Source organism: Pseudopodoces humilis, chromosome 3 (assembly GCF_049639895.1).
Source record: "Pseudopodoces humilis isolate 2021_Gansu_Grassland_sample_001 chromosome 3, ASM4963989v1, whole genome shotgun sequence".
Classification (NCBI taxonomy): Eukaryota; Metazoa; Chordata; class Aves; order Passeriformes; family Paridae; genus Pseudopodoces; species Pseudopodoces humilis.
In genome coordinates, this window is record NC_142202.1 from 43,392,257 (window position 1) to 43,408,793 (window position 16,537).

Consider the following 16,537-nt stretch of genomic DNA (forward strand, 5'->3'; position numbering starts at 1 on the left):
AAGCCCTGTTCTCACCTTTAAAACACACTAGATTACTTTTCAAGCTGTTTTATTTTGTATGACCACAGTGCAGATTCTCACCAAACATCCTGATTGTCTTCACAATCACTTGCAATATATTTGAAAATGTTTGCAGTTTCCTGACAAAGTATAGTATCTTGGAAGCTCTTAGTAAATTTAAATAATGTCAGAAGAAATTTGATGCTATTGCTTCACAGAAGTGGATTAGCCTAGATTAACTGGGTCTGGAGGATAGGGGAGAATCTTCACTATGCCTTTAATTTCTGGTTGTGGAGAGTGTAGCTGATGCCCACAGGGTGTGGAAAAGGAAATTGTTGCTATAGAAGTGCAGCAGATTAGAGTTTCTAATCATGTTTCTGCAGCATAATGTGCGTTTTATTGTCAAGTGTTATCTGGTGCCATGTGCTAGTGGAGATCCTTTGATAAACTTGTCTGTGCCAGGAATGGAACTCTCAGTTCCCAGCCTTGAACCTGACTTTCAGCCTTGGTAGAACTAAGATCTATCTACAGATGAAAATGCACGTTGCAGAAGCAGTAAAAATGGAGGGCAAAGAATGCAATCTGCTTCCTGCACCAAGCGAGAAAGACATTTAAAAAAAACCCAAACAAAAAAAACCCAAACAAACAAACCAGAAAACATCCCCAGCACCACTTCTGTCTGTGTCATCCACAAGATAAGAGATAATCTCATTGATGGAACCCGCCATGCCTTTTGTGGCAGTAGCAGGAATCTTTTGATTTTGCAGTGATAAAATTAATTTTTTGCTACAAGGGGAGGAGAAGGTTGTTTTATATCCTAAGGAACCATCTGCTGGTTAAAGGTGTGGAGGTAGAATTTTGCAGAAAAGGAGGGATGAGATAGGTAGGCTTTTGGGCCCCACAGTACTTTGGGGAAAGGGACATAACACAAAATTTACTTTTTCACATTAAGGCCCAGTAGACAATTAGTATTGCACTGATGTATATGTGTTACATACAACAATTTTTAATGACTGGCTTCTATATGAGATGATAAGAAGTACAGAAGAGCACAAGAATTAAGAACTCAGAAATTGTTATTGTCTTTGTATTTTGCCTGTTCAGGGATGCTGGGTCACAAATACAGATTTTTAATTGGGAGGTGAGGGAACTGTGGCACATGCCCATACTGTTTGATAAGAAGCAGCAGAAAGCTCTGTTCTTTTTAGCTATTCTCAGCATTGAAACTAGACTTTTTTAGGGAAAAAAAAATTAAAAAAGAGAAAAGGTCAGATATGAGGCCAGTTTCCAGTTCCTCAGATCTTTAGAAAAAGCAAAGCACATGGTTGAACAGCCTTGATGTTCTAACTTGAACTAACTCCCTGTCCATATTAATTCAGGTTTCGTCCAGGGCTTTTTCCAAGTTACTGAATTAACATCAGTAGTTAGTATGTAGCATTGTCAAAGACAAGGTGACAGGGGATTTTGCTGCTTATTCATGGAAAATCTTGCCCTTCTTTCCTCTAGGCTCTTTGTCTTCCATTCATTTTATTCTTAGCATAGCAAAAATTGTCAGAGGGCAAGGCCTCTCCCCTTCTAAAAACAGAAAGTATTGCCCTTGCTTGAAAAGGAAATGTGATGAAAGTTCACAGCCTCTCTAGCTGGTTACTAATTGTGTATTTTGTTAGGATTTTGTTTTATTCTGTATGCCCTTTTCTTATGCTGCATTGTTCTGGTGCTGGTCAATGATGCCTGCAGAGCTGTAGTTCAACACTTTGCTGAAATTCATTAGTGTCACATTCTCGTAGTGCAACCCCAGCCAGCAGCCCCACAGCCCCTCGCTCGCTGCCCCAGCAGCGGGGTCAGGGAGAGAACGGGAAACATAAAAGTGAGAAAACTCATGGGTTGAGATAAAAACAGTTTGATGAGGAAAGTAAAAACCACACCCACAAGCAAAGCAAAACGGAATTAATTCACCACTTCCCATGGGCAGGCAGGTGTTCAGCCATTCCCAAAGAGCTGGGTCCCTCACACAGAGCAGCTACTTGGGAAGAGAAATGCCATCAATCCAAACATGCCCCACTTCTTCCTTCTTCCCCCGCTTATATGCAGCATGATGTTATGTGGTCAGGAATATCCCTTTGGTCAGCCTGGCTCACTTGTCCCAGCTGTGTCTTCTCCCACCTTCCTTGCACCCCTAACTTCCTCGCCAGTGTGGCAGTACCAAAAGCAAAAAAGGCCTTGGCTCTCTGTAAGCCCTGCTCAGCAATAACAAAAACATCTCAATATTATCAACCCTGTGCTCAGCACAAATCCAAAACACAGCCCCACAGCAGCCACTGTGAAGAAAATTACCTCAGCTAAAATCAGTACACACAGTAGTCCTCTCTGCTGCAAACTCTTGCCTCGTTCAGAGTAAGTAATTCTATATCACTTTGCTGCTTTGGTGTGCTGAGATTTCACTGTTTTGGAGCAAAAGTAAATTTTTCCTTATCTTTTTTCCCAATCTCTTGTGCTTTTCTTGCTTGAATTGTATGAATCTTATTAAGAGTTTAAAATTCATATTAATAATTTTTTTGTTTGTTAATTAGTGATACTTGTCAGTGTGGAGAGGATTCCATTTTATGAGTGGTGAATGTCAAGCATGACTGACAGCCGTCATACATCCTTCCTCTTCCCCAAGAGTAGGTTCTTGGCTTTTGATCTGGAATCCTATACAATTTCTCTTGAAGATATTGGACCTAATGTATGTTTGCATTAATGAGGGGAAGATTGATACAATGAGCTTTGGTGTTTTGTTTTTAGTCGTTTGCCATTTCCTATGCAAAAATGCTCTGCCTATGACATAATATTTTTTATAACAGCTCCACTGTGCTTCATAAAGACTGTTCAGCAACTGACCTCATCCTAGAATTTTCAGAGGGAGTTTGAAAATAAGATCCAAGATCAACAGTATGAGGAAGTATTTGCTGTGTGCTATGGCTGCTGAGGAGTTAAATTTGGACACTGTCAACGTAAAGGACAGTGGTTTCATCATTTCCTTCAAATAACAAGGAAAATATGCAGCAGAATGTTTTGCAGTAGTGTTAGGTGAGAGGCAGTCTGAAAACTAGGGACTGAGTTTGAGAAATTGATAAAAAATATCCCTTTACACAGAGGACTGTTTCCAGTAATTTTATGGGACTTTCCTCAGTCTTGCTGAGAAAAATACCTGTAAACTCTTCAAAGTGCTTCCTTTTGCCCTTCAGCATCACCTGTGCCTTGCCCAGCTCTGCCCTGCTGTCGACTTCTCTGTGAGCTGATTTCATGCAAACCTCAACCCATCTTAGCTGTGAAGATACGACTGTGAGGGGAGGGAGGGATAGCAAAGCTGTTTGTCACCTCTGGGTCCTTGGCATTAAGCTTTTGCTCTCTTACCAGGTGATGCTCTTGGTGGCTGCATGTAAGTGAATATGAGTAGTGAAAAACAGGTGCTCCCTTCTGAACTTGACAAGAGTGTTGGGATGTGGATATGTATTTTCCTACTGCTACTGTTTTCCAATGCATCCCTGAAGACAAGATTTGAAACCAGTTTGTGCAATTACAAAGGCTCTGTCGTCTGTCTTGAGTGGGATTGTCATCATCAGTAGTAATGGGTATAGAGCAGTCAAGGAGGATGAGGATGGATGGCTGACATCATCTGCCTGCTGTCCAGCAGTGCTGCTAAATCCTCCTGTTCTGTCTTTGGGTGATACTTTGCACAAAGCTCTCACTGACCAGTTAGATAGAAACCATGATAATTAAACAAGTAGAAAATAAGGTATTGCCATCTGCAAAGCACAAGTATGAAGATATGGGATAACTTTATTTTACATCCAGCTGGGCCAGTCTTTCCTACTAGCATTTGGAATTGGCATTTTCATTGATTAATGTACTTGCTACTGGGAGTGTACTCTGCTAGTCTGGGGGAGACAATGCATAGCCCAGCAATTTTAAGTCAGCAGTAGTGCAGGGTTTTTGTAGCTAGTGGGGTCCAGCCAGGAAGAATCTGTAGACCTTGCCCTTTCTCTCTTGGTGTTTTTGATCCAGAAGAGGATTTGGCTCCTGAACCTATATGACTCTGCAACTACAGCAGGTCATATGGAGCCCTTGGATGTTTCAGAGGAACTCCATAAACACGTGGCTCTCGACATCTGTATTTGGCCAACACTCTTGTTTTTCCAGGTGTGTCTTCCTGGTTACAGAAGCTGAATTTCGAGGTACATTCCTACATGATGACAATATATAATCTCTTCCAATTCTACCTCTTCTAAAAGGTTATTTCTTTGCCCTGTTTTTTATGTATGCTTAATTTCTGTTTGGTCAGTGGTACACAGGGTGATTCACATCCTCAAATTCTCTTGACACTGAAAGTCTAAATCTCTCATGCTTTCAGAGAGAGAAGTATATTTTAAACTGTTTTATATTAGAGAACAGAGGTGAATGAAAATGATAGAATTGTGAATTCCTTCTATGTGCTTTTGTTTGCACTGTGGTCAGAGAATGTAATAAGCAATAAAAGACCAGGGTCATTATTCTAATTGCTTTGAAATAAGAACACGTTCTTCTCTTGGTATAAGTACCCATTGCTGCTATTGCAGCAGTGTGGGTTTGTGGCAGCTGAGAATGTGGCCTTAATGCAAATGCTGTGCTTTCTTCCTGTGGCGTACTTATAGCAACAAATGTATTCTCTTGGATTAGAGCTGGTTGTGACTTTGAAAGACACTGAATGATTTCTGTTTTAGAGGAGGTCACTAGAAGTTGGATGCTTTGTGGGGTTCAAGCTCAAGAAAGTACTGAGGCCTGTGTAGCAGCTGAGCTAAACAAAGCTTAGATGGATACATAGATACTGAGATGCATGTTGTTTTTTTCAAAATTGGGGCCTAATTCTTGCCTCTCCTTTAAATCCAATTTGGGATCAAATATTAAATAGTGCAGAAAAAAGATCTCATTCCAGCAATTCCTATCCAGCCAAAATTAATGACATTATGGGGTTTTGCTGTTATTGCACGAGCCAAAGGCAAGCAGGATACAGACTGAATTATCAGAGTTAGTACCAAATTCAAAGGTGTTTTATCAGATTATGAACAAGGTGAATGATAAACTAGGGTTGAGAAGCTGGCTTTATGTGAACTGCTGAATAAGAAGAATTTCCTGGTAGCTTTCTCCTCATCTATCAAAGTTAAGTTTTTTAGTCTTAGAATAGATTATTTGTAATAGATGTTTTAGTGGAGGTAAGGGCAGAGGATCATTTTTTTTTTAAAGAGAAATAAATAGCCCTGAAAGCAGGTAGTAAATTTTTACATTATAGATTGGGTAATATAGGAAGAATAAATATAAAAGTAAATATATGTAAAAAGTAAAATAAATAAATAAAAATAAAAAAGTAAATATAGGGACAAAATTGAATTATAAATGCCCTCAACAAAATGCCTTCCTTCTTGCCTTGTAAATTACTGAATTTCCTGCATTCAGTGTGTGGGTCCCATTCCTGCATCCACCCTGTGTTAAGAATCAAAGTGAAAACTATCAGCTGCAGCAGCCTATCATTTTGTGTTTCCAGTGGAGATAATTTAAGTATAACGCAGTGACATTGAATATTGGTAAAAAGATGACAGCCCATGATTAAAGTTCTGCACCAGGTAAAATAAATGGCTGGAGGATTGAAGACAAAATGACAAAAGTATTGTTTGATATTGTCTGGTATCTTGTTTTTTAATAACACTAATCAAATGTCTATTGTTGGTTTTAAGCACTAGATATATTGTTTTTAACAAGCCTTTCAGGAAAGAAAAAACAGACATATAATATGTACATTTGACATAAAATACAAGGTGGTAGTTCTGTCCTTCAATTGCCGTATCAAGGTGGAGTTTTTTTAGAAAATATGTCAATTCTTAGCAGACTGGTTTCAGATTTCAGTGTTAATCTTTCAATATCCTGGGTGCAGTAGTTTTACTGAGTGGAAAAAATTGTGGATAATGAGTGGAGTTGATAAGCTTAATTTTTTAAAACACGTTTGGCAGAAAACATTGGCAGATATTTATGTATTTTTTTTGTTTACTGATATTACTGTGAGTGGTCATGTATTTTTACATGAATATTATTTCTTATTTGTAATTTTTAGCTTCTTTCTATGGAAAACTCTGCGTGGAAAGGAGTTTTTTAAGAAATATGAAGGCAGTTCAAGTTTATAGATTTTGCAAGGCCTGAGAAAATTCCTTAGAAATCTTAGAATCCATCAGAATAGAATATTTACCCTTTTTCCTTAATAATGCAATTTATAGAATTGGTGGTATAGCCTCATTATGAATATATACAAAATGTCTTTGTCTAAAGACACTACCTGGAGCTACCCCAAGTTATAAAATGGCAGTGTTGCCATTTAGGAAACAGAACAGAAGAGGGAGAAAACAGAGGCAGTGAAGAACAGGGCTAAGTTTTTAACTGAAAGGAGTATAAGGGTTGTCTCTGCTCCCAGAGAGCAGAAATGCAGAATTTATCTGCAGAAATGCACTGTTCCTGGAGTGAAGTTCAGATATGAGCAAGCAGAAATGTGAAAGAAGCAAGGAGCATGCAACAGGTAGCAGCTGTCTGAAGTAGGCTGTGCACTGTTTGAGTGGTTGCCTTCCAGTGTGGCATTTTTCCTTCCAACATAGTGTTACATTTCAGGTCTACTCTCTACTCCCTGTTTTTTATACTCAGCATGGGGCCTCTACAGTGTTAAATATCTCAGATGAGAAGGTGTCTGAATGTATTTGGGGTTCTCCACTAGGACTCATCTGAAATTTGTGAACAAGGAGGGAATTGAGCTGTTGCTCTTCTTTTTGCTCACCAAGCCAAGAAGTGAGAGCTCCTAATGCCAACTCACAATTTGAGATTGTGGTGGGTGTTCCATAACAGTAGAGGTTAGATCACTCAACAAAGACACAGGCTATCTGGCTCCAGGTACTCTGTCTACTGCACTTCCAGATTTACTCTGTCCTGAAGAGATGTGGGTGCCATAGCCACCTCATTAAGGACTGCTTTGGGGGCTCTGCTCACCTTTTTCCTCAAATCTGCCCCTTCCTGCATACTTACCTGGCTCCTGGGATGCAGTAGAAAGCAGAGCCACTGCCAACACCCATTCTTCCAGCTGCATGAAAGTGATGTCCACACCTCTGTGCTGCACTGTCACATCCTGGCTGCACTGGATGTCTTTTGAATAGGACTGATGTGCAGAGAACTGGGCTGTGGCTACAAAGTGTAAATATTAGAAAAGTCAGCTCAGAGCAAATTTTTCAGGTGTTGAATATGTAGAAGTCTGAAAGTTAGATGGGGATTGTGAGGATTGCTTTCTTGGCTTCTGTGGTTCTGGTCCAGAATATTCTCAAGGGGTGAAACATCCTATTTAAAGAGGGAGAGCTAATTGCTGTTTTGTAGTTATTACTGTATTTTTTATAAAGGAGAGGGCAAGGTTGGAGGAACAAGTTGCTGTTGCTTGTGCCAGGGAAAAGTACTACCAGCTTCAGACTTTGCCTGGGAGTTTTAGCTAGTGTCCAAGGTAGAGAAGGTTGTTATCTGACAAGGGAATATGTGGAGTCTCCTTCTGGGAGTGACTCGTTTTCACATGGAGAAATGTGACAATAGTGCTGAGTAGCAAGCAAGTATTATCAGTGAGCTATAAAATAAGTGAGTAGAAAGGATGTCTCCCACACTAGGAGACACCACACGATTGGAACCATATGAAGCCAATTAATAAGATTTTTGGCTCCTGTGGAGAATGGAGAAGAGAGACACAATGCAAGGAATTGAATTGTGAAATTGAAGTTATATTGAAGGCATTTATAGGATTAGGGAGACTTGCAAGAAGTGGGGGGGGAGAAAAAAGGGTTTTGATTTTAGCTCCAGATATTTAAGGAAGGTGACTTTCTAGTGTGCAGGCCAAAGGGAAACAAAAGTTTTGCTATTTGGGCAGAGTCCACATGTTCTTTGTACTTTCTCCCTTATCAGTCTGCTGTTGCACACCAGTCAGGTGGGGAAAACCGGATTATGTGCCTCCTTCCCCCTGGAGCCTCATGTGAGTGACTGATTGGCACATTGTAGTTCTTGGTTTGTTCCACAGGTTGGCTTTCAGCATCTTAAAATATAAGGGTAAAGAACAAGAACTGATCAGGCTGGAAACTTCTTTCTTTCTTTTTTTTTTTTTCTAATGAAAAAGAGAAGTAAAGCATATTTCTAAAGTAGCAAATACTTGTTAAATATAAGAAGAGTTATTAATGCATGACTGTGAATTAATATAATTAATCAAATAAAAAGATGAGGCTTTGCTAAGAGTGGAGCAACCATTGCCTTTTATCCTCTAAGTATCATTAGAAGATACTTTCTTTTGTTTGCTTCCTTTGTTCACTGCACAGCTATTGCCTTCAGAAAAAGAAACAAAGTCATAGTTAAATGTTGAGTGAGAAGAGCTCATTCCTCCCCTGTGGTGCAAAATATAAATAGAAGCAAGTGACCAAAATATAGAAAAACTTTCCCTAGTTTGTACAATAGTTTAATAAAGAATGGGGATATTGAACAAAGTCTTTTGATTCACATTGCCATTTTATGCAAGCCTCAAAAGTTTCCAATCATTTTAATTGTCATAATGAAAATCCCTGTTGTTTCTGCCAGACTACTTTTGTTGCATTTTGTTTGCTTTTTTTTTTTTTTTTTTTTTATCAGAGAAAACTACTTTTAGGGTCAGTGAATGCAGAGTTAAAATATGTTCCAGTACTGGGAGAAGATAAGCACATGGTTTCCTGAATCTGTACCTTAATGTGGCTCATCTATTAAAAGGAAGAAATCTAGAATATCTCTTCTTAGTGGTGGTTGATCTCTCCTCCTAAGTTACCTTTTGATTATGCCATTTCTGAATAGTTTTAGCTTCAGTCTCATTCTCTTGGCTTTCAGTGTGAGGGTTCTTACAGGATTTCCCTTGAAATAAGCAACATCATCTCATCAACACATAGTATTGACCTCAGTGTGTTATAAACCACTTGTAACAACTCACTCACTGAGGGGCATTCCTGAAAACTATAAATTATGAGATTTAGAAGCAGTGGCATCTTCCTGTCTTGATTCCACTATGCTTTTGAGGACATTTTGCTGAACTTTGGTTTGGTTTGGTTTTGGTGATGTGGGTTTGGCTTTTCTTTTGTTTGTCTTTTTTGTTGGTTTTTTTTGTTTGTTTGTTTTTTGTTTGTTTGTGGGGGTTTTTGTTTGTTTTGGGTTTTTTGGTTTTTTTATAGAGTTTAATATAAAATCTTTTGACTATTTTTACACAGGCATGTTTTCATTTAGACTACAATGTTCAGGAACTGAATGTGCCTTTTGTATGTATGCAGAGCCCTCAGTAAAGAAAAGTCATGTTCTCGTAGTTCCAGTTAGCACTATAAATAGCCTTAGAATAATGTAGTGCTGAAAGCTACAGAGAGCCCCCATAGATACCTCCCAGAATCTCGCCAAAAGGCAGAGAAACAATGTTTTTTGGAGCTCAAAAGAGAGAGAATCCTTGCTGGTTATGTCTCTTGACATGAATTTCACCCAACATCACAAGTAGAGGGGAAATATCCTCTAGTTTCCTTTTACCCTGGTCATGTTTCCCATACAACTGCTTGAGCCTCAGTAAAGGCAACTGCAATTACAGTGATTACAGTGTCAATTGCCACTTTATCATTAGAACTCAAGGATAAGCCTCTCTGTTCCACATCCATTTCCTCCTGTCCATAAACAGCCCTGTTTCTCTGACAGCCCTTTCATCATCATCAACTTGACCTAATGCAGTATTCTGTCTGCTGCGTCCTTTCGTGTTGCTGTGGATGTCTCAGCCATTCTTCAAGTCAGCTTAGGCCTGCTCTTGTAGATTCTTTCTGCACAGTATCCTTGAGGTAAAACCAGTCCCAGCTATCCATGCAGCTGAAAAATTACTCATGTAGAGTCTTGCATCTCACTTACTTCACCATCAATTTCCCTGGCCCTTACTTGACAAAAGTAGCCTTTCACTACTCTCATTCATTCAAAATGAGCACTTCTGTCTTTTTTTCTATTTCACATTGTTTTTCTCCATTGACTCCTTCTGTTCTGTATAATCAAAACTAACTACTATCTTCCAGTGCCAGGGCTGCTCAGTCTTTAACTCCCTACTCAGTACTTTATTTTTTTAATAAGAAAAGACTGACTCTCCTCTGTAGATGTTAAGCCACATCGATATTAATCACTTGCCCACTGTATTGTTATATTAGCATCTCTTACCTTTCTTACATGATTCCTTTGGGAAGGGATGGAGATCTTGGATATCCAAGGACATGTTTCATTGTCCTCCCACAAACCCTTAAAATGCTCATTCACTGTGATGCCTCTGTGTTCTTGGCACCACTTCGATTAATCACTTGTGTAACTAATTAAACTGTTGTACTGTAACTAACATGCCATGTCCAGTCCACTGTGTTTCTTTGAACATCCCCATCCTAGCTCTTGCTGATTGTTTGAAAGATAAAAGTTGCTTTGAGAAAAGGCCATGGCTGTAATGTGTTTGGCGTTTGTACAAAGCCTGGCACTCTGACTCTTGGCAGTTCAGAATCAGTAGGTGATTAAGGTATGTTTTGTGTCGCTGGGTCTATGGAAATGGCTGATGGATTGTGATTTGTTGTGGATTCCAGCAGATTGTTCCAGACACCTTCATTGAACTTGCCACATATGCCACTTTGATAGTAATATACAGGCAGGCATATAGCACCTAGAGGTGTTGATACATCATGAAATATTTATAAGTATGGGAATAATGTAAAACCTCATCCAGACTCGATCCATCATTTTGAAACATTTCATACCTGAAAAATCTCACTGTGTTCAATACAGCCATCTATGGAGGCTTCACAGAGACTGCAATGAACTTTTAATTGAACGTGAATAAACCAAACACTGAAATTCTATTTAATTTTAGCAAAAGACATAAAAGCTAAAGTTTTTTGCATGCTGGGGAAAACATAATTTTTAATAATTATTTGGAATGTGTCTCTGTGTTAGCTACTTGCAGCTTCAAAGTAATTTTCATTCCATAAGCATGTTTGAAAAATGCTTCAACACACTGAATTCCAAAATACAGACTAAAAGGTTGATATGTTGGACTTAAATCTGTTCAGATTATCCCAGTGTATGTGCATTCACTGATTTTGGTTGAAAAGTTCAGCCTAACATCTTAGCATCTTAGTTCAAGATGTATCAGAGTTTTACAGATACCATGATAAAACAATGCTGGCCTTCAAATAAAAGCCGTCTGTTAGCAGTAGATTCAGTAAATGCTATTACTAAAATGCATTTAAAACCTAGACACAGACAAAACCACATTGGCCAATGCCCTGAGTCATGGCCAAATAACAGCAGCCCAGGCACCATTAAGCTGTACTGTTATACATGCTGTTCATCTTCCCCACTGAGAAATGCTGCATACATCACCATCTCTGCCCTAATTTTGTCAATAAAGCTCTTCATTAAATTAAATAGCCAAAACAAGTTATCCTTTGGACATTCTGATTTAGCTCTCTAGAGTGGTTTTTTTTTTAGCTTTTAATAATAAGCCATATATAGATGCAAACAAACATTTTCAAAAAGCAAATAAATGGGCTTATGTATGTCTGCAGGAAAATGTTTTGACTGTGTAACTATGATAATGTGATTGACAAGTAGAGAAACAGTGGGGGTTATTTTATTTTTCTGGCTTGGTAAATGAAATGCTACCTGGATGGAACACAGACATGTAATCCAGTGAAGCATTTTTCCCTTTCTAATTAGTGATACTTTGAACTCCTTGGGAGAGACCAATTTGTGGACCCCATGCTGCATTATGCCTTCAATAAACATATATACTGACTCTTAAGCACAGATCAAACAGCTCAGCTTCTGAAGCCTGATTTTGCTCTCAGTCTCAGTATATTACTGTGTGATTTTTACAGCTTGGCATCTTGTGGAGTTAAAAACATACTTGTGTTAGATTAATGAACTCATTGTGAGAAGTGCAGCTCCTTATTCCTTAATTTGGGATAAAAGATAAGGTGGTATTTAATTTTGTCAGAAAAGTTAAATTCAAATGGTTATTTTTCTTCTTTTAAGTCACTTATAATTTCTCACAATTATATAGTAAATGATATAATTTGAAAAAGAGCAGTGAAAAAAATACTGTGGTTATTAGCATTGAAATCTGTCTGGAAGTGTGTATTGCTATGGGAAATAATTGCTTCTCAGTCCTATCCCAGGCTCTGCCACTGATCTACTATATTTTAGCAAGCAATCTGCTCATTTGGTTCCTTAGAGACAACACATATTAAATGGTGATGTGACCACATCACTTACAAACAGTGTGATGTTAGTATTCAGTTCTCAAAATCTATCTACACTTAGAATTCCCATTTATTTCAGGTGGAATAACTTTTGGATGATCTCAGGAGCACTATTTGTAATGTACATGTTTGAGAGATGATTAATGGATGTAAAGTTTATAGAAATTTTGTATTTTGAATTCTGTTTTTGTTTTGGTGGCCTAACAAAGTAGAAGGAAACCAAAGCACATTAAGTAAGAGATAATGACAACACTCAAAATATGAGACTGAAAAGAGGAAGACTATTGTGGTTTAGTCTAATCTGATTCAGCAGTACTGAAGTAAGCACATTTTAGTCTAGTAAGAAATTTAGTGTACCTGTTTTTCAAAAACTAGACCTGATTTAAATGCAGTTAGTAGTGTGATTGTTCACACATGAACTTCTACGTCAAATTCAGGAAAGCCACACGGCTGCAGGATGCCAGGCCTGTGTATCTGATATTGTGAAGGAAACTCTGGTTATGATGGCAAGACCCCTGAACCTGTGTCTGAACAGAGGGAAGTCTCCTGTAGCCAGTGTTTGCTGTACAGCTGGAAGCAACATCTTAACCCAAGGAGGTTTTTCTATCATCCACTTTGTAATAGGGCAATAATTTTACTGCTTTTCAGTTTGATATAGCAGTGTTATCTCTGTGGGAGTATTTGAGGTACTGGTGGGTTTTTTGGTTGTTTTTATTTTTCTGTCTATAATAAGCAGTTACTCCAAGTGTTACTTGAAATAGCAACTATTCTCCCTGAACTGCAGTTTTATTTTCTTTTGGCTTTTATTTCAGCTGTGGGAGCCAGCTGCTCCAAAGAGTGTGGGAAGCTGATTTGGAGGCCTGTCAGCTGTTGATCCGAGGGTTTCATCTGAAAGAAGCCAGTTGCTGTGTTTTCGAAGAAGAAGAGAACCAAATGGATGAGATGGAGATGACTGCTGATGCCCCACTTGATTCTGAAAAAAGAAAAGAAGGTCACTTTCTGAAGGGCACAGAGTGGGGTGCTGTTTCCTGCTCCAAACACAGGGAGCTGAAAGAGGTATCTGAAATAGTCTGAAGCTGCATTTCAAGTAATATTGCTGGTTTTCCTTTTGAGAGGAGGAGTTGAATCTTTATGATGGGTCAGCAGGGCAGGTTAAGTATGAACTTAACATCTAGCTTCTAATCTGGGACATGAGTAAAATCTTATTGGCTTCTAAGAAGTCCCTCAACCCTTTTTGCTTTTACCATCAGTGTTTTTAAAATACAGAAATTATTCAAGCAATAAATGCAGAGTATACATCAGGATTTAAAGGAAAAATTATTAAGTATTTAACCAAAATTATAAGTTGTTCCTCATCTCACTGACAAGTTTCATTTTGAGTTGGTTCTGCTGACTTGTTAGCCTGGACCATTCTTAGCTGACATGAAGAGTTAGTTAGTTTTCCTCCCTTAGTGCAATGGTCAAAGGCTTCTGAGCTAAAAGATGCTAATAGGCTTACAGCATCCAACAATTATTGAAAGGAGGAAAAAATCATGTAGCTTAGAAAGCTTGACAAATTTATTTCAAGTTTTCATGTTTTGATCTGGAATGTTATCCCTGCTTGAAAAATTAAGCAGTATCTGATAGTCTTTTAACTGTACTGTCTAGGTAAACAAGTTGTTAAAAAAGCTTCATCACCCAACAGCACCACTGTGACAAAAAGACCCTCCAACAGCAGTTGTTAGCTTTATTACCATAGAATTAAGTTGAGAAAAATTTAAATTATGCTTAATTGCATTTGATGTTAAGAGCCATTGAACTGTGCATTGCTCTGAAATCTGATGCCTAATTTTGCATTTATACTGGCTGAGTCTTAGTGGAAATCAGACCTGACTGTAAAATCTCATGTTAGTAAAATTCTGGTTTTATGTTGGGCTTCAGTAGTCCTTGCAGTCTTTTCCCAGGGTAAAATACTGGCTTCACATAGAGAACATTTTTATTAGAAATGGTCAGCTTGGCTTTGATTCCACCACATCACTGCCTTACTGTATTTTTTTATGAGTCTGCTGAAATAATATTGGTTGGTTATGACATAACATAATATGTTGGTTATTGAAAGCTGTGCTCCAGTGTCAAAAGTGCTTAGAGGCTCTGGAGAGTTTGGGATTTTGTTTTGCTACTGTTTCTGTAGCACTCCTGATATTTGTGCTATAGATTACCACCTCTTTCACCCCTGCAAGCCCAGATTGTTTCACTGGAAATCAACCTCACTATCCAAGAGTGACAGATGGGCAGCTGAAGTGAGGTGACTTCTGGCTGTGGAGAGATATGTGGAGCTTGAGGGATGGTTCTCCACATCTTGAATGGAAGAGGAAACTGTATTTGCAGTGACAGGCAGTATCTAATCTTTTAGAGAAGAGCCATAACGGGTTATTCCCTAACACCTCTTATTAGTTCATCACAAGGCAGAATATAAAAGCAAACTAAAAAACCTGACACAAACGAAAAAACCTGACACAAATCATGCTAACTTGTGGTTTTGAACATGTTGAAGTGCAAGCAAAGATCCATCTTGATTTGTGAATGGACTTGAAAAACAAACCACTTCTGAAGCATTTAAATGCCCTGTTATATGGCAGTGTATTTTTTATTTGAAAATAATTCAATATAGAAAAATAGTGATGTGGTGCTTAGTCTCTCAATTTAGCCGCTTATAAGACTTCCATGGAAAATCTTATCCTTTGCCATTAGCAGGGAACCTTTTCATAGCCATTTATCAGCAAGTGATAAATTTCATTTAACAAGGTTGTGGTGCCCCTGTGAGAGGGGTAGCTTGCTGTGGTTGCCATGTTTCTGGAATGACTTTTCTGTTCAACTGTGTCACAACCTCTCTTCACCATCAGAGAATTTCTAGAGAGCACCACTGGCCACTGAAACAGGAGAGAGTCATGTTCTTTGTACTTAGAGATTACTGAATTAATTACTTCAAGACAATATATGAAAGGCTGATAATAACATATATGCATATATGCCTTGGGAATATTTCATCCCCAGGTGATTGATTTATTTTACAGTGGAATTCTATAAATGAAGCTCTCCAGTTATTTATTGTGTCATATAGAGCTAAGCACTAGTGCCAGGTGAATATTGGTTTTCTTGATGTGTACTATGAATAGTTTTCTTGTATATAACTGTATCTTACTCTATAGGTTTCCTTAGAAAACAAAAAAAAAAAAAACCAAACAAAAATAAGTAAGAAACATAACAATAATAAGAAAAGCAAAATAGATGAAAGAGCCCTTCTCATAGATCCTCAGATACTCCTTTGCAGAGGGGCCATTTATCATTTTTAATTAAATATCCTCACTAAATCATAAAATATGATATGTTCTGGTACAAAAATATATAAGGTATAAATTCTTTGAAAGTTTGTTATTTTACTCTCATGCGTGCACAGGTTTATTAACTGTCAACAGTTATTTTATAGTTTTCATAACTGTGTTTTCTAAGATGCTACTGATTTTTTTCCCCCAGTTTTTATGTGGTAGACTGGCATCCCAAAATAATTCAGTAAATCAGGCTTCCTCTATAAAACTGACTGTTAACTAGGGATGAAAATCAGATGCATTGGAAGCTCAACTTGTTGAAACATCATTAAAGATGTTTTGGTGAAAACTAAATAAAGTGGGGCTAGCAAAAATCATCCTGTGAATTACTCTGAGTTACTTAAATAAGATGTGCTTCTCTCAATTGAAATAGCTCATTAGGCTATAGCATTAAAAACACACAGGAGCAAAGTTGCAGACAATATTGCTACCCTCAGTCATGTGGAAGTCAGCTTGCCTAATGTATTTGATAGAGATTCTTGAATTCTCATATAAGTGTGTATTTTCCAGCTGGTAGCTGTGTTGATGAAATCAGGGCGTCCCATCATTTCAGTTGTAGTTTGACTTTTTGTGACAATTTGGGCTTGATTTTCTTCTAAGTCTCTGAAGAATTAAAGATGGGTTTTAGTTTTCATCCCACAAACATTCCATGCTTTTAAACTGAGTGAGGTGGAAATTGCAATGAATATTACTACATGGTTGCATATATGCATGTCTGGGTGATTTCTAAAACATACAGTAGCATTTCATTTCTCTTTAGACATTAATGCCTGCTTCTTCCACTCCTTATAATATCTTGCTTTATTTTTTTGCTTCTTG

The 16,537-nt window shown here is 38.0% G+C and overlaps 1 protein-coding gene across 6 annotated transcripts in view; it reads left to right on the forward strand.

The window, feature by feature from the left end:
- DISC1 (DISC1 scaffold protein) overlaps window positions 1–16,537 on the forward strand; it is a 193,052-nt gene that overhangs the window by 156,019 nt on the left and 20,496 nt on the right. For all 6 annotated transcript variants that reach the window (XM_088052570.1, XM_088052574.1, XM_088052568.1 and 3 more), the window contains one exon: window positions 13,166–13,409. In XM_088052570.1, the coding sequence (XP_087908696.1) occupies window positions 13,166–13,409 (244 nt within the window). The remainder of the gene's footprint in view (window positions 1–13,165; window positions 13,410–16,537) is intronic.